This window comes from Lutjanus erythropterus, chromosome 4 (genome assembly GCF_056507025.1).
Source record: "Lutjanus erythropterus isolate fLutEry1 chromosome 4, fLutEry1.hap2, whole genome shotgun sequence".
NCBI classification, from domain to species: Eukaryota; Metazoa; Chordata; class Actinopteri; order Lutjaniformes; family Lutjanidae; genus Lutjanus; species Lutjanus erythropterus.
The window spans coordinates 10,669,126-10,694,561 of NC_139320.1; the positions used below are offsets into that span (position 1 = coordinate 10,669,126).

Genomic DNA, 25,436 nt, shown 5'->3' on the forward strand with positions numbered 1-25,436 from the left:
GATGTGAGTGAGCTGTCATGTGAGGGCAGAGGACAGACACACACATGAAAAGATACCCAGTCTGTTTTTTTCCTGGTATATTAGGGGTGCAATGGATCACAAAACTCACATGGATCATGTCCTGGTTTCCAGTCAATGATCTGATCATTTTTTGGAAAAAAGGGTTACAGTTAAATTCATTTTAAAATGCACTTTGGCTCTGATGTAGTTGCCTCTGTCCTCTGTAGTCACCACCATAACACTGTAATGCTGATAATAATAATAATGATAATAATAAAGCAGTATACTATAATAGTCTATATAAAATAAATAATTATATACACTTCAAAGTTTAATAATACTACACTCCAGTCTCGCGCACTGTCCTGCCTGTAGCAGGTTTGGTTAAACTTCACAAGTAATCGCCAATCAACAATGAAGGCGAAAGAGACTGCAACTGCTCTGGTGTCTAAGTTGCAATAAACATCATAATCTTAAGATCTGTTTCTATGATGACAAACATGCCCAATTTCCCAGTTAAACCATTGAAAATGCCTGAAGTCATGATTGGGATTCCACTTGATGGCGGTGAAAGAGACGTTACGTTACATTTACGTTAGCCTTTAACTAGCTTTAACTTCATGTGAAGATATATTCTGTATACTCTATTCTCATTTTTATCTTATTATTTTTCATCTATTTTAGTCATCTAATTTTACATTAATGATGGTATTCTGCCCTTGTTTTTAATGTTCATTCTGTCTTTTTATATGAAGCACTCGGTCCATGTAATTTCTTTGTTGTAAAGCATTTTGGGCTGCATTTCTTGTATGAAATGTGCTATACAAATTATTATTATCATTATTATAAAGTAACAGTGACAGTTAAGATGTATTTCACACCATGAGTGTTACATTTAGTCTACACATGTATATCGAACGGCAGAGAGTGATCCATATGGACCACAGACCAATTGTGTTCTGACCAAATATCTCAACACTGACATATTGCCAGCCCCCAGACACCCATGTCCCTGCACATCAACCTGTTCTTTTTTACTGGTATTGGACCTACTTTAGGCGTGTTGACGTCCTCCACCATGAAATTTTGCTCCAGGGGACATGCAGTCTGGGGGAAGGTGAAAGCATCGGTGGAAGCTTGGGGCACAGCAGGGGAGCGCAGCAAACGAACGCCCTGCGGGAGCAAACCCACCTGGGTTGAACCACTGGTCGACTGCAGAGAGAAGGGAGAAAACTGTCTTTGACATTACATAAAAAAAACCTGGTCCAGTTCATAGCCAATACTTAACAACTTCCTTGATAATAATAATGCAATTAGGACAAAATTGAGCTGCTGTGAATTTGACTTTGTAATCCAAATGAGACACAAAAGCCGGATCCTAGACGGTGAGGGAAATGAAAGAGAAATTGCAGGGTCGCTGAAGAAGAGACAGTTGGCAAAGAAAAGAAAATAATGAATAATGTAAGTGAGGGAGACGCATTAAGATCAAGGCTGAGGGGAAAAGACTGCAAGAGAGCAGGTGAAGACAGAACCTGGCTGGATAAATATATGAATGGGCCGTGTCTGTCCATTTGTTTGTTCCTGGGTGCAGGTGTGAATAATGGAGCTTTGATCAGGGAGGTGTGGATGGTAATCTCTGTACCCCTTCGTCACCCTGCAGTTACCTTGACGACAGTCTGCTCGGCGATGGTGCTTGGCCGTCGCTGGCGGGCGTCGAGCCTCTGTTCGACGGGGAAGCTACAGCGGTGGGCTTTGAGCCGCTCCACCAGCAGGTAGTAGATAGCAGCAAAGTGGTTGTAGCTTTTGTTCTGCAGAGACTGAAGGATGACAGACAGCATAAATGGTGGTATCTATAATTGACGTTATTACTGGAGGACTCCTCTAAGTTTGGATGAACTGTGACAGCTCTTAACATATGCTGAGATAATTCTTTATTTCTTTCTCCTGTGTGAAATTGGGTTATTGCAGCAGCTTAAGAGCAAGATGTAGATTAAAAATACAATAAATTGAATATATTAAATGAAAAGACAGGACATAGAACAAACTGCATATAAATCACAGCCTCTTCATTACACCCATAAAGAGCTTGAAAATATGTTTTCAATTAAATAGTGACTATATTTTCATTTTATTTTTCCAATCACATATGATAATGTGATTGGAAAATGTATTTTTGCTGAATATTGTAAAATAATTTTAGTGATAAATTAAGCACTGGGCTACCAGTTTCATTTATCATTGGAGTATGGTCCTAAATTAAAGCTTTAGATCAGTTTCTTGTCAAGATTTGAATTATTTTTGTTTTTATAATTCAATGTTCTTACAGTTTACCTCTTTGAGTGTCTTTTTGTTGCTTGTTTTGTGATTCATCTGTGACTTTGGTGATGTAATGAAGCAATTTTCCATTTGGATGAATAAAGTATATATCTATTATTGGGAAAAAATAAACATTTCACAGATGGTACTTTGTTACTTTCCCCCACTGGCTGGTCTAGACTGGGGAAAAGATAAGGCACAAGGAAGGCCCCATGCTTTGGTTTGCCTGGGGCCTCTACATGACTAAATTTGCAACAAAAAAGAGGACTTTATTCAACATGTTTTTTTCTAACTTTTATCAGTTTATATGTGGTTTAGTTGCACTGCTGGGCAATCACACCTATCGTTCTGCTTGGATGCACACAGTAAAGAAATTCTGCATGTGTATATTTATGCATAGCCACTGTCTGGTGTCTGACCTTTAACCTTCACCGCTTTTCTCCACACAGAATTAATAAAGCTAACTCACCCCCCCTCAGCTCCATCCTCACCTCTATAGTCTTGTGCTGGTCGATGCCAAGGCTGTGCATCAGGCGTAGGACCTGTTCACTGTATTCTCCCACGCCCGCCTCACCCTCAGTAGACAGAGGCTGTTGGTACAGAACGGGCCTCTGAACGGGAGCGTACAGAGCCATCCACTTGTGCTCCTTGATCTGGGCCACAGACAGACGCTTTGACGGGTCCAGGACCAACATCCTGCGGATCAGGTGCTCACAGTCTGCGAGAAGATGTGGACAGACAATCTCAGATGATGTGAGAAGGGTTTTTTATATTATTATAGCATTTAATGCTTCAATTCACCACTTTTTTAAACAGGTAAGTAGTTGTTTGTTTGATAATGCTCCACATTTCTTGTATATGCAATGATGAAGCAAACTGAGCCACAAAGTTCTCATCAAAGTAGCCTAGATGAAGTGGGGCAGAAGTAATACTCAGGAGCTTAAAATCTGCTAAATTCCTTTCTCAGTTTCCTCTGCCGTCACTTCTGAGCAGTGTGTCTACACTCTTTTCTACTTTCCTCTCCTCCTAATGAGAACTCCTCACCTCTAGTTAGTGGCTAGATGAGTTTGACGTCAGACACAGCTGGGTTCTTAACAGGATTACACTTCCCCTGGTCGTGCCGCTTTAGCCTGCCTGCACCCCTACTGCCTGCACTACATTCCTGCCTGCCACACGGCATCTTTACCCACATACCCTGCAACTGCTATGGTCTTAAAGCAAAACAGGTGTGATTTCAGGATATTTTTGAAATTAGTCATTAGTGAGCTCTAATTTGAACTGAAAACAAAACATGATTCATATACCAGTAATAAGTGACTTTAAGTTGTTCTACTTTTTGAAGTGCATTGTAAAATTATAGGCTTTCTTAGAATATGGGAGCTTTAGAAGGTACAGAGAATTAACTTCTCAAAAAAGATATGCCCCAGATTAGTCATCTTTGATGAATATGATTAAACTTTAGCTATTTTACAATTTTCAAAGAGTTGAAGTTAAAGGGATAGTTTGGATTATTTGAAGTTGTATGAGTCAGCTGTATGAGTTACTTATCAGAAGTCATCTAAGCCATCTAAAAAAGTCAGTATCAGTTTAAGTGTACGCTATATTTAGAATATTATCACAACTTTATCTTGCAGTTAGCCTTTTCGTACGGCAAATCGTTAAAAAACCCAGATATTGCTCTCTCCGAAGAAACGAGACTCCACACTCACTCTAATTATTATAGTACTTTTACCTTGCAGAACACAGGAGTCTCTGGTCTATCGCCTCTGTCACTGACTTTGTTTGTGTTATTGCATTACTTTTGGTTTTTTAAAACAGATTCACATAATTCACACAATAGCACAAACAAACAAACAGATCAAGTCAGCCATAGACCAGAAACTCTCATGTTCTGCATGATATAAATCAGTTGAGTCTGGCTGAGCAATAGAGAGCGCAATATTTGGCTTCTGTAACAGTGGTTCCCAGTCATAAAAAGCTGTCTGATGGCATGGTAAAGTGGCAAACATAATATATATATATGTATATACATATATATATATATATATATTAGGGATGGGCATTTTCGACAAACTTTTTGATCGATAATCATGAGAATTAACGATCAATTATCGATTTAATCATTAAGAAATGTCTGATAGAAAAAATGATTAAAAATACCACAGGCAGTCTGTTTTTTCTCAATTTAATCCAACAATCCTCTTGCACAATTTAGGCTACAGTTTAAATGTGCAACTGTTAAACAAAACACCGCAAGGCGTCGGGCTGAAACTCTTCACAAAATAAAAGCCAGTGACAGTACTATTTTCTCAAACAAAATACAATTCCGCCTCTTTTAGACAGAATAAAAATCATAATAAATAATAATAAATTAAGGAGAACTTTAGTCCACGTCTTGCGCGATTTACAATTTAAATGTGCAACTGTTAAACAATAGAAATATACCTACGCGGAGGCGTCGGGACTCGGGATCTTAACAAAATAAGAGCCAGTAGGCTATTCTCTAAAACAAAATAAATAGGCTACATTTCGCCTCTTTTAAACACAAAAATAAAACATCATATTATTAACTAATAGTCATTTAATCAAAGAACAAAGTAGACTCGCAGCTGACCTTTTTTTTTTTTTTTTTGCCAGAAGGCACAACTGAGAGAGGGAGATCCCACATAACAATAACACATTATAGGCCTATAGGTTTACATGAAGGCTACGGTGGTAACTGTCCTGGGCTATAGCTTACTTAACCTACTTGTATTTGTTCGCCGTGCACGCTTCATGTTTACTACCTTCAGATACGGCGGCAGGGCAGAAGTCAGCTCGCAGGCGGTTTTCTCTGCTATATCGCCCCCCGCTGGTGGGATATTTTACTACCGCCACATAGTGAAATTCATTACATTGCTTTCTCGACGCACACTACATGAACTCTGTTTTACACTGTTGAAAAATCGAAAAAAAATTACGTGATCGACAAAATTCTTAATGATCAATTATCGATTATCGATTAATCATGCCCATCCCTAATATACATATATATATATATATATATATATATATATATATATATATATATATATATATATATACATATACATATACATATATATATATATATATATATATATATATATATATATATATATATATATATATATATATATATATACATATGTATGTATGTATATACATATACATATACATATACATATACATGTATATGGGGCATGCTGACTGCCATCTTCTGTAGCTAATACACCAACAATAAGCATCTCGTTCAACCTCCCTTCAAATAATCCAAACTATTAATCTTCTGGACACATTAGCATCCTTCTGCAGGTCACCTTATTCTCATGCTCTTCTACCAGTGTTGACACACCCTGCAGTCCATAAGCCCAAGGACCTGACTGTCAACATTAACTCCCTGCTTCACATTTGTCTCAGTTGTCCTGCTGATCTACTAAAGTCTGCTTACATCACATTTTTTCAACCTCATTTTTTCCCCATTATGTGCATAACCAGTGTGCCCTTCACTGCGCTTATACACCATGCTGTGGCATCTTAGCAGCTTGTGCAGCTGCTAAGATACAACCTGCTTCAAACACAATACACTACAATTTGTTTGACCCAGAAGTTACTCAGGCGCTGCTCGTTGCTGCAGCCGTGTTTATAGCAACAGCTGAGGCTGAGCACATTTTTCAAAGCTAGTAACCACCAGGGAAGCTTGGACTATGTAAAGAGGCCATCTAGATTCTCTGGCTGATTGACTGACACACTGGTCTTAGCCAGTATGTTACACCACCATGACTTAACCACAGAACCATTCCAGTTAACACTCACAATGTCCCAGTGGTGTAGAGTTGCACCAACCAGGAGAAAAGCACTCTGTTATGAGAAGTTAAAAACCATGCAGTAGACGGACTTTGTTATATATGTCACTGATTTTATCAGACACAAGAGCTTAAAAATAACAGATCATAATAATTATATTATTGTGCATGACGGTGAACATGACCATAACCCTAAATGCCGACATTTATTAATGAAAAGCATGACAGGAATTAAACTAATATAGTAGTATTTTGATATTAGTCATAGTTGCAAAAAAAGTTTCATGCAAGATGGCAGAAAATGCTGTTTTCACTTTGCTGTTTTCTCAAATATGGATATTTCCCACTATTCTTTGTTTATTAACATATTAAACTTAATATCTTTCCATTTTAGACCAACAAAACGACACATTTAAAGACTTTGAAAAAATGGGATGTATATTTTTCACTATATTCTGACATTTTATATATGTTGTAGCCCTAGATTAATCATGACAATTTATTTAGTCTTTAACCTGATTTGGCAAGTGGAAAAAAAAAAAATTAATATTGGACTCCTCAGATGAAGATTTATCATGCTCCTTTCCCATTGGTCATATTTTGCAGGCATCAATTTATGGTCCCAAGCAAAACAAACAAATGTACAGCATGTACTGCCTCGTCTTGGATAAAGTCAATTGTCTTACCGGTAATTTTATTTTGTTGTACTCTGAGGGAATATGTTAATTTCTCCACTGTATATATTTGATGAATTATGTCGGTCTAATACTCAGTCAAGATAGCATGGGACTTTGTTATATTGTTGTTCCCTGAATGTCTTTGAGATGGCCTGACAAAACATGCCATTCGAAAAACATCACCTTAGACTCTGGGATCTTGTAAAGAGATTTTTTTATGGTATTCTGACATTTTATAGACCAAATGATTCACAGATTAATTATGAAAATATCAGGAGATGCTCTAACCTGAAGTTTGCTATGAGTTTCAGCTGCAAATGTCACGCACAGGTAAAGGATACAAACTCAGGGATTGGGCTGTTTCTTCTTCTGTATAACATGACTCTAAATTACTGTACTACTTCCTACCAGGCCTGTGCAACATGCAACAGCAGGGGAGACACAGGACAACATCTACTGTTGTTAATAAGTTAGTAAGTTGGGAGTTGACAGAACTGAGATGTTCTAGTGAGAGTTTACTGAGTGGTGTTAGGCTCTGCTGTGCACCACAGTGCTGGCCGATGAGAGAAACAAGAGGAGATGAGATGGATGAAGAAATCGGCACACTCTGTTCCCCTTGTTCGGGGAACAGGGGCTGGACTGGGGGTGGGGAGGCGGGTTTGAGTGTCAGCTTGGCCACGGAGCTGACATTATACTCCTACATTCTCCTCATGTCTTAATTGTTTCAAGGTCCTGAACAGAAAAAGCAAAGAAATCTGGTCAACTCTCTCTGCACACCCCCCGTGGAGAAAGTGCTACAGACTTACAGATGGGCTCAGAGAAACAAGACAGGAGAAACAGACAGGGCCACAGACGGACAGGAAGATGTCTCACAGATAGAGAGCATGAGTCAGACAGACGTACGAACGGACGGGCAGAGTCTCTCCGCAAAGAGACAGACAGGCGAGCTGCTGGAAGGCGTCACTGGCTCTTCCCCAGGTTACATAAACAGCTCCAGCTCTGGACTTAATCTGCTGCCAGCTAGCTAGCACAGCCGCTAACAGCAGGGCTGCTTTGAGACAGTTAGCCAACCTGACTCACCCTGCGGCCTGCGCACATGCACAAACACACTGACGCACGTACACACATTACAGGGGACAATGACAGAGTGTCTCTTACTGTATCCCCTTCAAATGAGAGTAATGTTCTCTCGTTAATGAAATGACCCCCAGACTGGCTGCAGCCACACGAGAGAGAACATTACTGTATGTATGGTGACTCAAAGAGCAAAGTGTGATCATCTCTTACAAGAATTTTCAAGCCATTTTCACCTCAGTTTGACTACATACTATGATAATAAAGACGAGAAGGCGTCTCACAAGTACTCTGCATGTGTGTGAGTTTACAGGAATGTGAGGTACCAAGGGAAGGGAGTTGGCATTGTCTTCCATCTTACTATGTGTTTAATATCCCAAAGAGTTTCCTCTTACCTTCAGTCATGAAGTAGGGGATGCGAAACCTTCCCTCCAGGACTCTCTGTCGAAGCACAGGCAGAGTGGGCCCATCGAAGGGCAACGCTCCACACACCAGTACATATAGCACCACCCCCATACTCTGTCAACATGAGAAGATACACACACATGGAGCAAGGTCAGGGCAGCAGATAAATCAATCAGAGGTGTCGGGATGTAAATAAGATTTTTGTTTGTATTCACAAACTCACATACTGTATACTGTGTACATATATGTATATATATATATATATATATATATATATATATATATATATATATATATATATATATATATATATATATATATATATGACCAGCATTTGGCTGGTGCTAGTTTTACTCCCTGCACAGAAACATGCAAAAATATAGCAAATGATTGCAATAGGCTGGTTAAAAACTGTGGTTGGGAAACCAGAGAGCAACATATGACAGGAACAAAAGCTGCTGACTTACTCATCCAGACATTGTTTCCACTGTTAGATAATAATTCTCACAATGAATTGCATCAGCTGATTTCCTGTGGCTTAGTAAACTAAATGTTACGGCTGTCCCAAATATCTTTTTTTAGGTTTCAAAGCTTCGCCAGTAATTATTTGATTATTTTCAAAGCCTCAGAGCCGACGTGCACACAGCATAGGGCAAAAGATATATGCTATATTCTTTCTAGATTATAAAATTTAATTGTTTTTTTCCATCAATTTACAAAATGCAAAGTGAGCAAACAGAAGAAAACTCTAAATCAAATCAGTATCTGGTTTGACCGCCCTTTACCTTCAAAACAGCATCATTTCTTCTAGGTACACTTGCACAAAGTCAGGGATTTTGTAGGATCATAGTCAGGTGTATGATTAGCCAATTATACCAAACAGGCGCTAATGATCATCAACTTCATATGTAGGCTGAAACACAGTCATTAACTGAAACAGAAACAGCTGTGTAGGAGGCTTAAAACTGGGTGAGGAACAAACTCTGCTACCAAGGTGAGGTTGTGGAGGACAGTTTCATGTCACAGGTCAGTCACAATGACAAGACTGAGCACAACAACAAGACACAAGGTAGTTATACTGCATCAGCAAGGTCTCTCCTAGGCAAAGATTTCAAAGCAGACTGAGGTTTCAAGATGTGCTGTTCAAGCTCTTTTGAAGAAACACAAAGAAACGAGCAACGCTGAGGACCACAGATACAGTGATCAACCAAGGAAACTTAGTGCAGCAGAGAAAAGACACTTTATGCTTACTTGTCTTCGAAATTGGAAGATGTCCAGCAGTGCCATCAGCTCAGAGCTAGCAGAAACCAGTGGGACCCAGGTACACCTATCTACTGTCCAGAGAAGTCTGGCCAGAAGTGGTCTTCATGGAAGAACTGTGGCCAAAAAGCCAAACCTCCAACATGGAAACAAGGCCAAGCAACTCAACTGTGCACGAAAACAGAGGAACTGGGGTGCAGAAAAATGGCAGCAGGTGCTCTGGACTGATGAGTCAAAATTTGCGATATTTGACTGTAGCAGAAGGCAGTTTGTTCGCCAAAGGGCTGGAGAGTGGTACAATAAAGAGTGTCTGAAGGCAACAGTGAAGCATGGTGGAGGTTCCTTGCAAGTTTGAGGCTGGCCCCAAATTTATTCTGCAGCAGGACAACCATCCCAAAAATACAGCCAATGTCATTATGAAGTATCTACAGTGTAAAGAAGAACAAGGAGTCCTGGAAGTGATGGTATGATCCCCACAGAGCCCTGATCTCAACATCATCGAGTCTGTCTGGGATTACATGAAGAGACAGAAGGATCTGAGGCAGCTGACATCCACAGGAGATCTGAGGTTAGTTCTCCAAGATGTTTGGAACAACCTACCTGCTGAGTTCCTTCAAAAACTGTGTGCAAGTGTACCTAGAAGAATTGATGCTGTGTTGAAGGCAAGGGCGGTCACAACAAATATTGATTTGATTTTTCTTCTGTTTGCTCACTTTGCATTTTGCAAATTGATAAAAAATAAACAATGACATTTTATGTTTTTGTTTGGGTAGGAGCGCTTCCTGGACTATTGAGTTTGTTTGAAGTGCTCTTGATGTTAGGATACATGTGTGCTTGAAAATCACAAAAAAAACTCCATGACACTCTTTGAAAAAATAATTAAAATGCCTTTATTGCCATAACATGGTGATGTTGGACCTTAAAACAAAAACTGTGATCCATTTTGGCATCAAGCCCTTGTCTGGGAGTCAAAAGATTCCTTGACCTGTCTTGCTGTCAAAACATGTCAATGTTTGTTTTAAGGTTCAACATGATCATGTTGTGACAATAAAGGCATTTTAATTGTTTTAAAAGAGAGTGCCTTAGAGTATTTTGTGATTTTTGAGTATATATATACATATATATATATATATATACATATATATATATATATATATATATATATATATATATATATATATATATATATATATATATATATATATATATATATATATATATATGTATGTATATGTATGGTAAAACTAATTTTGCTGTTTGAAATTCATGGCAAAGAAAGAAAAATTCTGTAAAGCCCTACTAAACAGTAAACAAAATTGCACTCAAGGCAAGAGATCAACATGTGAATTCAATGCATGTTTAATTATTTTAATTTTGAAAAAAATGTCTACTTCACACATTCAGATGTCTTACCCAGATGTCTAGCTGTGGACCCTCATACTGTTGGCCCTCAAAGACCTCTGGAGCAGCATAAGGCGGACTGCCACACCACGTAGCCAGAGGCTCCCCAGGCTGGAAGAAGTTCCCGAATCCAAAATCTACACAGGGCAAAATACAGGGACAGGAAAGGTTAAAATAATTTCAAACATTTAAGTTTGTTAAAACTGTTAAGACTCCTCAACAATCTGCTGTACACATGCTGCTGTATGCAAAAACCTAAGCACTAACTTTATATATTACAATGAGGAGTAGGAAAGGATTCTGAGGAGGGAGAAACATACTTGACAGAGGCTCATTCCCAGGTTGCCAAATACTGATGTTTTGGGAGAGAGACTCAACTATCTTCCCAATTGATTGGCCAGTCTCTCATGACAGGCTAGATTTTCTAAAACCACCAACAGGGGGAAAAAAAGGTTCCTCTAAGACTACTTGAGTTATGCTTAAAGATTATTATAAAAGCTTTGCTCACTGATGCCAAAAATAAACTGCCTACCAAAGCTTTACTTGTGACTGTGGAAAGGGAAGTGGTTAGGCACATGCTGAATATCTACAATAGAGCTGCAGTGATCGACGTGCTAAAGTGGTCAAAGAAAATGTTCAGAACAAAGGTGGGTTATGCTTTCTGATTGAGAGTTTCTAAGGGTCTCCATGGGGTCTGCAGGTTTTGCATAATGTAATATGTGATCCACATATTTGTACGTTGAGGAAATGAGCTTTTGTATGAGGTAACCTCCCCAGGAGACTGACATGAGGTCATCAATGCTGCTCTCTGATTGGTTGTCTGTAGAGTGACTAAAACTCTGATTTGACTCTGCAGAGGAACAAGACAGGGAAATCTAACTTACACACAAGTTGCTGAGGAGTTCATGTCTGCCTTTCATTAAAATCCAACTAAAAGCTGCAGTAATATCTGCCAAATTACACTGAGCCAACTAGCGTAGCTGCAATTACTCAGCCAGGGCCTTTTTTTCGTCTATTAGTTCGTATCATTCCTTCCCTCTCAAATGTTCTCCAGTAAATGATCCTTTGTCTACTCTCTGCATTTGGCTTTACGAGAATTGCTTCTCATTCTTACTTCTGGTGCTGACATCATTATAATTAGTGCATCCAAAAAAAATGAATTACTCACTATTTTGATAATTGATTTATAATTCTTCCATAATTTATCAAAGAATCTTCTTAGATATATGACAATTTCATGGTTGTAGCTGCCTCATTATCTTTGTAAATGGAGTCTCTTCAGCTTATGACCGGTGGTATCATGGCCAACATGATTAACTGATAAACAAACTGAATCAATAGATGATAGATGAAGTAAATAATTCCATGCTTAGTTAGTCCATTATCAGTGGAACCCTGTGATAGTGTCATGGGACCTGGCAGCAACAGGAGTAGCAGACAGTCAGGCTTACTGAACCCTCCACCCCCACCTTTTTTCCATAATTCGAAACAGTTACATAAACAGAAAATATATATTGCAAAAGAAATAAATAACACTGATTAAAAAAAATCTGTCTTACATAATGGGGCCTGAGGTGATGTGGGTTCACACACACAGACATACACAGAGACGAAGCAGTGTGTGTGAGACAGTAAGAATGTGTAACCAATTCCTTTTTTCTTCCCTTGGCTCTGAATCATGATCATTAGCAATTAATCTGAAAATGTCATAAAGTTGGTTGTAGATTGTGTCCTGACACACAAACACAGCATCTCACATCTAATATCTTTAAGTCACTGATCAATATATATATTTTTTTATATTTAAAATTATTTTTGCAACCTATAAAATGCTAGAACACAGTGAAAATGTGAGTTTCTTAGAGCACAAGGTGTCATCTTCTTGTTTTCTCAAACAAGCAAACCAGACTAGAGCTGCAAAGATTCGTCAATTACTGAGTTGAAAGAAAATCAGTAATTTTCATACAAAAATGTCAAACATTTCTTAAATGTAAGGATTTGCTGCTTTTCCCTGTCATTTATTTATCACAAACTATCTAGAAATTACATGTTCTCACACGCCATTAACAAAATGAAATAACAAATATTGCCCTAAAATTCGGTCAAAAAGGCAATCGTCAATAGACGATATATTCATCCAATCACCCAACCCTAGTAACCGGTACTGTTTATTTACTGTGAAAAAGCACAAACATTTTACTGATCTGTACAAATTCTGTTTACTGAACATGTAATAATAATATAAATAATAATAATAATAATACTACAAACAAAATAAAAACAAGCTTTCTTTATCTCTTTTATCCCGTCTTTGTTGGCTAAAATATAGCTAATAAATACTGCCCTCTAAAGAGAGGTGTAGTGTCTTATACAGTCAACAGGCAATGGATTTTAGTTAATAAGTTGTGAGCAAAAGTATGCACCACACAGCCAGAAAAAGAAGCTCTTAGGCAGGGCAAGTAGAAATTTAGATGGAGCAAGTAGATTTGAGTACTTGCTCTGCAAGGCAAGTAAAAAAAACCCTTAAAGTCAGACCCTGCACTGCATTAAAAAATGTGTGTGTATATGTTATTATTTTTAACAGCTGTATGCTACAAATCCTGTACAGGTGTAATATGATTGCAGTTATTGCTGTAAGGCCTGGCTCAGTTGCTGGGAAGTAACAGGGTCCAGTTTCAGTGCCAGATTTGAAGTAATTCCCTCAAAGTGTTCCTGAGATATTGTGTTCATGAGGTCACAGTGACCTTGATCTTCAACCTCTACAAAAACTTAATATTATAACCTTTATGAAGGCAGAATTTATTCCAGGACTACCGGATTAGAGTGCATTAGTTTTAGTTAGGTGTACCTAATAAACTAGTAACTGTAAAGCAAGTCTGTAAAGCACAAAAGCAGCCAATCCTCCATTTAAGAGGCTGGATGCAATGAATATGTCATGTCTCTTTGATAAATAACTTAAATTATTGAGCTTATCCATTGAATATTGCTTTATTTTACTATTTGTTTCAGCACTAAGATTTAGGGTGTGTGGCTGCCTGGATGCCTAATGGTTTAGAGGTGTACTGTATACTGTGATTGCAATGTCTATTTTCATCTGGGGAAGGCAGAATGCTTGAAAACTACTTTAAAAATGGGGCTGTAGATGATACAGTGATGCAGAACCTAGACTGCATGTTGTATTTTGACTGTACAGAAAAGAAAAAAGGTGCAGGAAAATCTAGTTTGTTGGAAAATGCATGTAGGAATCAGGTGCAAGAGATTAGCGCAGTGCAAACTCCAACTGAAAAGGAGGGAAATAGCAGGTTTGACACATGTACGTGCGTGCATGTATTCAAGCTATCTAATCACTGCAGTGCAGGTAGCTGCAGCAGGTGTGGCTGAATAAAGTGGAGGGTAAAGCGGAGCGCCACAGTGGGGTTTATAACAAGTATGTTTACTGTCTGATGCTGCTGTGAAGGTGAGATGTGAGATGCAGGCACAGCACAGCAGAGCGGAGCAGTGCAGTTGGTTTATCGTCAGAAGCTGTGACCCATTTCATGGAGCTGAATACTGAGCAGACTGGTTGACGTCAAACGCTCCGGCACGCTGCAGGCTACTAACAGCACTCATAGCTCAACAGGAAGGGTGGGGTGGGGGGTTCTGTGTGTGTCGCACACAACGGTATTAGCATAATATTAGCCTAAACATGTCACACTGGAATACACTCCAGCAAATGGCTTATAAAACTGTGTGAAATGATGAGTGATATCATCATGCTGCAGTAAGAGGACAGCATCCACCAGTCAAAAATGTAACTGTGTCATTTCTAATAAGATGTGAGCATTGATATAGTTCTGGCTGCAGCTCAGGATGTACTGCCCTGGATTCAGCCTCTCTTTCTCCTTTTGTTTCTTCTCCTCTCTTGTCTCACTCTTGTTATCACCTAGAAAGTTTTTTTCTCTCTCCTTGTCTTTATCCTTGTATGCCCCAGGTTTCCAAAACCTCTTTCCCTCATTTGGAAAAAAAAAACATTTCACTGTTTAAAATGAGACTTTAACTTTTGAAAGGAGAAATGCATTCTTCCTCTTACAAATGAAAAATTTGATTCACAAGCAATAAAACAAATTTGCACAACTGACCATTTGCTAAGCCACGCCCTCCATAGTTGCTGTTACTACACCTGTCAATCTTTCCATTCTCTCACTGCAGTTTACTAACAATGAGATTGGCAGTATTTTTTAAGCACTGGGTCTTATATTAATAATTACATTCATAATAATTAATATATAATTAGACAAGCTATTTACAGGCAGATATGGATAAGATTTAAAGGCCCTGAAAACTTACTTTCTCAATCAGAGAAACCATGAGCAAAGTCCAACATAAACATGCAACTTTCTGCCAAAGTTCAAACACTTCTGCTAAGTCCACATGAGACATACCTTTGTTCTCGGTGCTCTTCTAACTATTTTCAAGGGGGCGGGACTCTTCTGGAAAAAGGTGATGTCATGCACTTCTAAGCACCAATCAGAATTTAGCAACATTTGAATTAAGGGACTATGCTATAGTGACCAACATGATCATTATCATTATTATTGATAAAATGTGCTGCAAATGTTTAAAAATAAGTACTGACACATATTGAAATAATTTCACCAACTTTTCTATGGTCTATGTTGCAAATAAGTGGGCAGGACTTCTTACTGGCTTTATTTGAGTTGCAGGGTTTTGTGATCATGTTGTATGACCTTGATATGTCAGCAGTTCAATTTATTGAATGACCCTTTCACAAACATTCCCACTGAGCTTCAGAGCTGATTCTTGACCTTGGAATCAGCAGCTGACAGAAGCTGTTCCAGAGCTGTTGGTCATACTATGATCTTAAGACCCTTAAAAAATTAGACAGTTCTTTGTGACAATCATTTATAAATTGTGCATTAGTTCATTACATCTAGACTTACTGCAACACAGAGGTGAATAGATAGACTGTGTGCGTCTGTGTGTTATAATTTTAATGTTTATACAAAAAAGTGAACAGTGCTGCTCATTGTAATTACAGATAATGAAGGAACAACTACTAGGAAGAAGAGATACCAGCAAACAAGTCTCTCTCTTTTGTATATACTGTCCCACCCTTGTGGTTCCATTTGTTTCTATTATTATTATGTAAAAAGTAATTAGGAACTGTTTCTGCAACAGGTGTCAATGATCTGGAGATTGTTTGTACTTTCTACATCACTTAATTGAGCATGAAATACCTTTAGGGTTTCATTCACCTCCAGTGACATCACTTAGTGGATGGTTTGAACTCAAATCAAATAATAGTTGTTGAAGCTATAAACATTTAGGTAACATGAGAAAATGTAACATGTCAGTTTTAGTTTTTGAAAGTGGTTCTCTCACACAAGATTGCTGTTTTTGCTCCTCTGATCCAGCAACTCGCTGTTGTTTTTGTAATTTCTCCTCGTCTCTTTCCAAACCCTTCAGTCTGTCATGTTGAACGTAAAAAGGCCGTTTGAAGTGAAAACATGAAGGGCACCCCCCGCCGCTGCTGTTCCTCTGTCCTCTGCAGCCACCGTGAGCATGACCTTTCTTTGACTGACCGCTGCCTGGTTAAGCTCCATTGACTGACCAGAGGTGGCCTTTAGAAAGCAGGCAGACATCACTGGGCTGCAGGAAAAACCCCAGAGGCATAAGTGCAGTTTCTGGACATGAATATCAGATGAGTGGTGAAATGATTAGCGGATTTATCAAGGAAGAGAATGCTGTTAGCTGTTTAAGTCGTTCATCAAGCAAAAATGCCAAACATTCACTGGTTAACAAATGTGAGCATTTTCTGCTTCTAATCTTGCAGAAGGCTGAGTTAATATTAAAACTTTAAAATGTGTGCTACAAATAAAAAATATTGCTCAAAGTGCTTTACATCTAGAGATGCACCAATTTAAATTTTCTTGGCCGATTCCAATTTCCGATTTTTTTAAGGGTCTGACCTGTTGATTCTGATTTAGGCCGATTCCTGTTTTTAGTCTTTCTAAGAACTATAACTGACAGCATTCACAAACATTTTTGCAACTTTTTTTTTGAAAAAAAAAAAGAAATTGCATGTTCATAATAAAACACTCACTATTAAATATTCATTAAATATTATTTTATATTGTCTCCAAAGTCCTCCAGGTTACAGCCAGGCCTTATTATCGTTTTACATATGAAGATTATAATTAGGGGGAATGCGATCTCACAAGATCATGGAATCTTGCGGGATTTCGCAGGACGCGATTTCACGTGATCTGCTGTGGAAGCAGATGTAAACAAACCAGAGACAGACACGGTGAAACAGTTTGCTGCAGTAAAACTTTGCGAGTCTGGATGAGAAAACGTTTGAGGAGACACATCAACACAGGTTGTTTATTCTTCAGCCAGAACAGGAGGTGAGATTTGAACTGTCAGTCTGTGAACAGCAGTCTGCTGCTGGCTAACATTAGCATGAAGAGCTACAAAGTTTATGGCTGTTTTGTGACTTTGTCAGCTGCTCTGTCTCATTGTCTGTCTTCTGTCTTCTCTTTATTCTTCTGATGGAATCTGTCGCTGACACCAATTTCATGCAAGCATGTGTCTAAGTGAGTGTAGCTGTTATCAGCGCTGTGGTGATGTCACGGTCAGTTTGTCTGCTGCACGCATGACGTAACCATCGGGCAGAAGACGTGCGTGTCACTGACAGGCACAGAATCGGATATGTGACACTACAGTCAGGGCCGGTCACGCTGAAAACCGTCCGGTTTCGGTCTTTGGCCAGACCATCGGTGCATCCCTATTTAAATCTAATTTTATATACTGTGCCAATTATTTTCATGATTGAAAGGTGAATCGTTAAATCTATAAAATGTCAAAAAAAAGTGAAAAATGCTCATTACAATTTGCTACAACCCAAAGTCATGCCTTCAAATGACTTCTTTTGTCAAACCAACAGCCCAAACCCAGAAACTCTTCATTTACTATCATAAATGACAAAGAAAACCAGGAAATCCTGACATTTAAGAAGCTGAAACCAGCAAATATTTGTTATTTTTGGTTGAAAAGTGACTGAAACATTGATCAATTTGACAACAAATTTTTTTTTTTCACTAATTGACTATCAACTTAACACTAAAGCTTTAACATGTGTATGATGTAAAGCCTGTGCCAAAGGTGTAACAAGGTGACCAAAAAAACTTAAAAATACCATAAAATGAATTTAAGTCCAAATGAAACCAACTGATGTCAGACTGATAAAAGCAAGGAAGGATCCAGGCGACTAAAAAGCAAGAATAAAAAGGTCATTCTTGGGATATTTTTTAAAAGAATTTAAAGAAATTTAGAACCCTGATCCTAGTTTTAGCCTGTTACTGTGCTTTCACTGTGCATTTCATTAAATTCATTTCCATTAAATACACACAAATTACCTACACAATGCAAAGACTGTGGGGGAGCAAAAGGAGGTGGGGACCCGCGGGGGCTCATAACACATTTTGCTTTGTTAAATAGAACAAGTAATCTGAAGATGTATTGCTCTAGAAAACAAACATTTTAGACATTTCTTTCTGATACTTTATAGAGAACAATGATCAATTATATCAGTAATTTCTTGTTGTCAGTTACAGCCCTAACCATCTGCAATTAAAGGCAACCTGAGGAGTTTTTGAACTGTAGTGCAATCAATGAAGATGTTTTTAAGAGTGGGTCCCTGTTTTATTTGTGACACACAATCCTGTCACACTTTCTGGAAACATCGGCTTAGCAAAAGTGTGACCTCAAGGATACAAACAATGTGCTTTAGTGAGTAAGGTGGGGGGAATCTTTAGACATTTAAGGTCTAGACTAAATAATAGATTAATTAATAATGAAAATAACCACTACATGCACCTCTGTGCACACAGAAAGAAAAGTAAATATTACCTCTCTTTCATTATGGTTGGATGATTGTAACCGAAGCCAATGTTACTAAAGCTAAAGCTTCTTTCTCATGTACAGTACAGATCTGACATGTGGATCCATCTAAACTTCATGTACTGTTTATCAAACTTGTCTGAGCATGCTGCAGGTCAGAGCAGTACAGAATGTACCATGATGCTGATGTCCTCCCCAGAGACGTTTTCTCTCTAATCACAGGCCAGGTAATGTTCTGTTCATTGTTTTCCTGCTTCAAATCTAATCTGCCACGCGGACAATCGGCTGTGAGTCAGACCTGTTTGTGAAAATTACTGCTGGGGTAATAACATCTCCAGGTTATCATCTTGGACCCTCCTAAGAAACAGTGGACAGGATGATGCAAGTAATGATGCAGGTGAAACACTCTATTCTCTATCAGTTATTGTATAGTTCGGCCTAATTTGTTCTTGCCTTTTAGAACAAATAAAGGCAACTGAACACTGGCTGTATGACTTGTCTGAAGATTAATTCACTGGATGCTCATCTGTCATTTTGCCACATGAAGTAACATACAATCTGTTCTTCAGTGAGTTGTAAAAGTGATTTAGAAGAACAAACAAGTTTGGAATCCTATAGGATATACATGGGACTTAAAACTACACAATAATTTGACTGTAATTCAAATTACAATATAATCTAAATGTATTTAAAAAAACTCAATTTAGAACATAAGCATAATGCACATGTTAATGCCCGTTTCATTTCATCATACAGTTGGTCCAGCCATAAGGAACCTACAGCCCGGTCTTTGTTACAGAAGATCATAATGCTGAGCACTGGGTTTTAATTTTTTGATTATTGGCTTTTCTGCAACAGTTCCTAATTTTTAAAGAGAGAATCGTGATTCATCGCTAATTGTGCTACAAACCCCCTGTATGAAAAAGGTACAAGACAAGTTAAGATAAGAACACATAAGAATGTTTTTGCATGAGGCCCAGTGATTTTATTTTATTCCATGATATGGAGTCCTTTGAGGACAAGAGGCTATTTTCCCTGTAGCACACATTCAAGCTCAGTGTGTCTGGTATCCTCTCACACCTGTATTTTTAGCTGTCCTCATGTGATCAGCTCACCTAAGATGGATTTAAGTATCAGTATCTCTGAATAAATCCTGAGATAAACCTCAGCCTCTTTCAGAGCATTGTCACAGCTGCAGCCCTGCCACCCTGCTATGCACTGCTCCTTATCATTCTCCCTTCATGCTCTCATCTGCCACTCCAAAGTAGCCAATCCATATCATCTCCTTCTCCTCCTCGTCCAATTAAAGCCAAACTCTTCCCTCCCACCACCCCCATCCCCTCCCAGCCTCCCTCCTCCACTCTGGGAAACAGCGGTAGGGTGACATTCTCACTAGCTAGCTCTAAATGCCATTTGCTTAATAATCACACTTTGAAGCTTGTACTACAGACCTCCAGCTTAGTCTCAAATCTCTGCCTCTGGATCTGTTCCCCTTTCTGTCCTCTATCTTTAATGCTTCCTCCTCAAAATGAAAGCTAGGGGTCACTGGGGAGGATTTTTGATCTCCTCTGATAACGGTAGCACAAGCCTTTTGGATTCTTGCTGAGATTTTAAGACGTCTGTCGTGGCATCTTTCAGCCAACAGCTATCTCACAAGCAACCTCTGACCACTTCTCAACACTGTGCAAATGGCCCAGGCAGGTGGTTAAGACATTTCTGAACTACACCAGCACTGAGATCATGGCAGGCAATGGATCAAAACTAAATTATTCCATGCAGACATCCTGTATTTCTCATTCATAAATGAGTTTACGGGTCCTCCTGCACTACGTCAGCACGGTACCTGCAATCTTGATGTTCATGTGGCCATCCAGCAGCAGATTTTCCGCCTTCAGGTCCCTGTGGACGATGTTGCGGTTGTGACAATACTCCACCGCCGACAGGATCTGCCAGAACTTCCTCCTGGCCTCCAGCTCGCTGAGACGGCCGTGCTTTGCCAGGTAGTCTGCAGCCAGACAGAGGAGAGAGGTGATGTGTCATGTTAGAAGAAAAAGCAGATCATATTTTACATTGACTTATATAACATGACTCTGAGGGACTTTCAAACACAGTATTCAGTATCACTTTGTACAGCTGAAAAGAATGCATCTGTACAGATGTTTCATTCCCTGCATGTTGGTGTTTGTGTTGAAAGGATAATTTACTTTTGATGAGACACAGGCTTGGTGCCAGAAGTAGTTTACAGCTGCTCTACATTATAGCATCCTTTGTAAAGTGACTCAGAGCAAGATGTGTAACGTTCATTTTTCTTCTGAGAGTCCTGTTGTAACCCTGCACGGAAGTCTGTGTGTTTATGTGTGAGTAGACAATAGTTGACTGTGGAGAATCTACGGTGTTGTTATAGCTGAAGGACGAAATGGGAGGACGAGATTTCTGAGAACTGGTCTTTCACTACTTAATGTCCACATTAGTACAAGTTGGAACAGGGTGTGTGTTGTGGGGGTTAGTGGGAGGTGTATGATTGCAGTGAACACACACAAATGCACGATAAGTAGAGGGACAAATCAAGATACCAATGCAAACATGATCCTGAATTCTTTCCCAATGAGCTGCATGATATGGCAAAAAGCAGATATTTCCACCTGGGGTGGAATAGCCAAAGTTGCTATTTTACACCCAGGTGTATACTGCCTAGCATGGCAGAGACAGGCACTCAGGTGTCCATAGCCAACAATGCTATTTGCACTCACATCACAGAGACAAAGGGTTTTCCAAATCATAACCAAGTACTTTTGTTGCCTAAACCTAACCAAACTGCAACAGAAAACTGGAAATAAGTGAACTAAGTTGTCAATTTTCTTCTTCATAAGATGTGTGCAAGAAGCTGGGGTGGAGAGAAAAAAAATACTGCAAGAATTTTGATTTTGACCTTTTCTTGATTAAGCTCATGTCAATGGAGTTTTGATTCAGAATTGAAATCGTGACACCTAGTGTGAATGAGCTTTTTGCATCACAGTTTTTATTTTCACTGAAAATAACTGTTTAAATCATGATGATGTGGCGTTTGTTGGGGTGTGTACAAAACACCCTAACATACACATACATTTGGAGAACAAGATTTACAGGCCTGGGCATCTCTGCAGCACTACAGAACTTCACTATCATGTTGTCACACATTTTTCCATACACAAAATTGCAGCTGCTGCAATTTGGATATTGAGTTTTTGATAATATTTCCATTAATTGTGCAACCCTGCCAATGAGTAACAAAAACAAAACTGAGTCATCTGCTTATCTTACAACTCTGCTGAGTTTGAAGTTGTTTAGAATAATGCATGAAACCAGAGTCTAAACTGTCTCTGGGGGGCCAAAGTCATAAATTTTACTGTCCTCTTTCTCCAAGCATCCAGATCACTGACCTTTTTCTCATTGTCTGCTCTCACACCGCCCTCTCTGTTTTTCTAACCTTTCACTCTCAGTGTTCACTAATTTTTTACAAAGTCAGCCTGACAGACTATTTTTCACAGGATGCGTAATTTTTTGCAGCCCTGTGAACTTTGGAAAGTGTGGTGTTTGTTGCTGTCGGCAGGGTTCCTCTTCACACCTCTCTGTCCAGATAGCTTGCAAACTCTTCAATTCACACTCTGTGGCAAACAAGATAGGACACTCTGTGTTGGCTTTCATTCCAGCTGGCATAGATACAGACCACCGACCAAACCTGACGACAATGCACAACAACCACAACAAACCCAGCCAACAAAACTTCATATATGAGTGAACAGAGTCTGCAAAGTATAAAGAACACAATTATCTGAAGAGCACACAAGGTCAAGCTCATAAAAGAGCATTTTGCAATCACAAAGCAGACAGGGACTTGCAGCTTAGTTTGCTCAAGATATTAAAAACAACTTTTTTGCTTGGTCTTTGCATTTTATAGAAATACCTTATATCTTTGCATTTATTACAGAACCAATATTCCTGTCATTTCCCTCGTGTGCACAAAATTTACTTAAGATAAGATCAATGACAGATTTTCGAAAATAGGCCTCTGTCAAGCTGCACAAAGAAGTCACTCTAAGCCTATTTCACACTCCATTAACATCAAAAACATTGTGCCATCAACCAAACATGAGATATTTAAAGTATAGCGACACATATCCTGAGGACAGCGGCACACTTAACGTTGTAAACTCATCTTCATCTTAACAACTCAGAGTTGACCAAAGGGTCAGCTGTGTGTTGGGTAAAAGACTCTTCAATAAAAATGACTAAAGAACATAAGTTGCACAATTAAGCCTCAGGGAGATGCTGCTATTCCGTCATCAACAGCATGGTTGATAAATACCTACCATCTGACACAGTGAGAAAACCTGATTAGATAGTGGCTGACAAATTCCATAGAGGAGGCCATTCAGTGACCAGGGCAGCTTTCATGCAACGCTGCTAATCAAAAAACACACTGGAGAGGGGAATGTGTCGAGGAGGTCCAAGGATGCACCTGTGAAGAGAGCAGGGCTCGAAAGTAAAAAACGATCTGCCTCCGCAGGGCTCAAAAGTAAAAAACGATCTGCCTCCATCTCTAAAGGTGTCAGTATACTTAAACTGAAGTGCTTATCAGATGGTCAAACAGTAACTTGTTGTGAGAATTAGCTTGATTCTAGCAAAACCTGAACACTGTCCTGCCAGTACAGGGAGAGGCAAGACACGATGCACAAGGGAGGGGTTAAGAGAGAAATCCTGCCAACTTTCTCACCTCTACACACCTGGCCAATTACTGAGAGAAGTGGGTGTGCGTGTTTGCATTGTTCTTTTCTGAAATACTGAAATTACTGGACACAGCCCTGCCAAGTCTGATGTGGGAAAGATGTGGGGTTTGCAACGCTGAAAAACTAAGGCTGCACAATTAATAGAAATATTAACATGGACAAGTGCAATATCCAAATTGCAGGGAAAGTAGAATGTGTGACAAACAGCATTATTAAATTTGTATAGACCCCAGAAAATTGAGATTTTAATAGTTTTTTGCAGTGAAAATGAAAATTGTGATGCAAAAACGATCATTGTACCAATCATGAATCATATTGCAATTGCAATATCACAAAATGATTTTTTTAACCATATTTTGTAGCCATAGAAAAAAATAAAATTAATAAATTATTGGAAGTAGTCCTCCCAAGTCTGATGTGGGAAATAGGGCTGCACAGTTAATTTCAATATTATCAAAATGGCAGTATAGCAGTAAGTGCAATACTCGAATTGAAGAAAATTCTTTGAAAATGGAAAAATGTGTGAGAAAACTTATTATAAAATTATAATGAAGTACTGTAGTGCTGCAGAGATGGCCTGGCCTTCAAATCTTGTTCTTCAGATGAAAGAAAACATCAAAAGAATATCACATCATCATGATTTTAATAGGGTTTTTGTTTTGTTTTCAGTAAAAATGACAACTGTAATTGAAAAATGACCATTCCCACTAGTCAAATCACATATGGCAACCACAATTTCAGTCAAAATAATTGCAAAATGACTTTTTTACAATATTGTGCAGTCCTGGTGGGGGGTTTTAGATGCCGTTCTAGGGCTCCAACTGATGATTATTTTCATTATCAATTAAAGGAGAACTGCGTGATTTCCAGTGGCATCTAACGTTCAAACCTTAGATTGCAACTAAGTGGATTTACCCCGACACTGCCCCTCTCTCACCAAGAGTACGGTGGCCGACAATTATGTGTGTAGGATGAATTACCTGTCCAGCAGAAAACAGGCAATCTTGGCGTCACTGTGAAAACGTTTGTCCTCCATCAGCGATTTCCATCGTGTAAACGCTATGCCGATGTTGATTCGTGTTTTTGCCGTTTCCTGTCACGCTTGCGTTTACTTTCTTCGCGTCTCGGCTTCTTGGATGACGGGGATTCACTGTCCGCTGCTTTTTGTCCTGGTACAGTGTATGTATGATCCTCCATTTGTCAAAACGGTGCCAGTCAAGGTTCACAACGCTAAATGGTCTGCCAGCAATCACCCGCGTCTATCCTCCCCATCTACTTCCGTGTTTACGCTGCGGCGTCTACGTAAGGTCGCCATGGGCTTCCCAAGACTCACTGTTAGTGCAGTTTGTCCGCTCTGCGCTGCCGTAGACGGCGCAGGATGATGATCTCCGTAAGTCGACCCGACAGTATGTAACTAGAAATGGTTATTTCTAAAGTAACAGGAACATATAGATTATGAGTTTACGTTGATTGATAATAATAAATAACATACTTATATATAATATATCCCATTAATGTACATAAATTCCTGTAATTATTACACACTGGTCCTTTAAACTGCAAATTATTTTCTTGATTAATCCTTTGGTCTAATAATGTCAGCAAAATCACAATTTCCAGTTTACAAAAAAATGTTGCCTGTTGCGTCTGGCCAACAGTCCATAACTCAAAGATATTCAGTTTACTATTAATGAAAACTATGTAAGCCTCTAGACATGACTGTTGCCTGTCGATTGAGTTGATCAATCAACTACTGGTTTCAGCTGTAGGAAAAACACTGAAACACTTGAATGTTTTCACACCTAAAACAC

General features: G+C 38.9%; 1 protein-coding gene across 1 annotated transcript in view; it reads right to left on the reverse strand.

The window, feature by feature from the left end:
• The window catches only part of sik2b (salt-inducible kinase 2b), a 65,667-nt gene that overhangs the window by 12,723 nt on the left and 27,508 nt on the right, over positions 1 to 25,436 (reverse strand). The window contains exons 4-9 of the mRNA XM_084716942.1: positions 20,703 to 20,864; positions 10,970 to 11,094; positions 8,287 to 8,410; positions 2,808 to 3,034; positions 1,665 to 1,817; positions 1,054 to 1,212 (exon numbers count right to left, since the gene is read on the reverse strand). Coding sequence (XP_084573068.1) covers positions 1,054 to 1,212; positions 1,665 to 1,817; positions 2,808 to 3,034; positions 8,287 to 8,410; positions 10,970 to 11,094; positions 20,703 to 20,864 — 950 coding nt within the window. The remainder of the gene's footprint in view (positions 1 to 1,053; positions 1,213 to 1,664; positions 1,818 to 2,807; positions 3,035 to 8,286; positions 8,411 to 10,969; positions 11,095 to 20,702; positions 20,865 to 25,436) is intronic.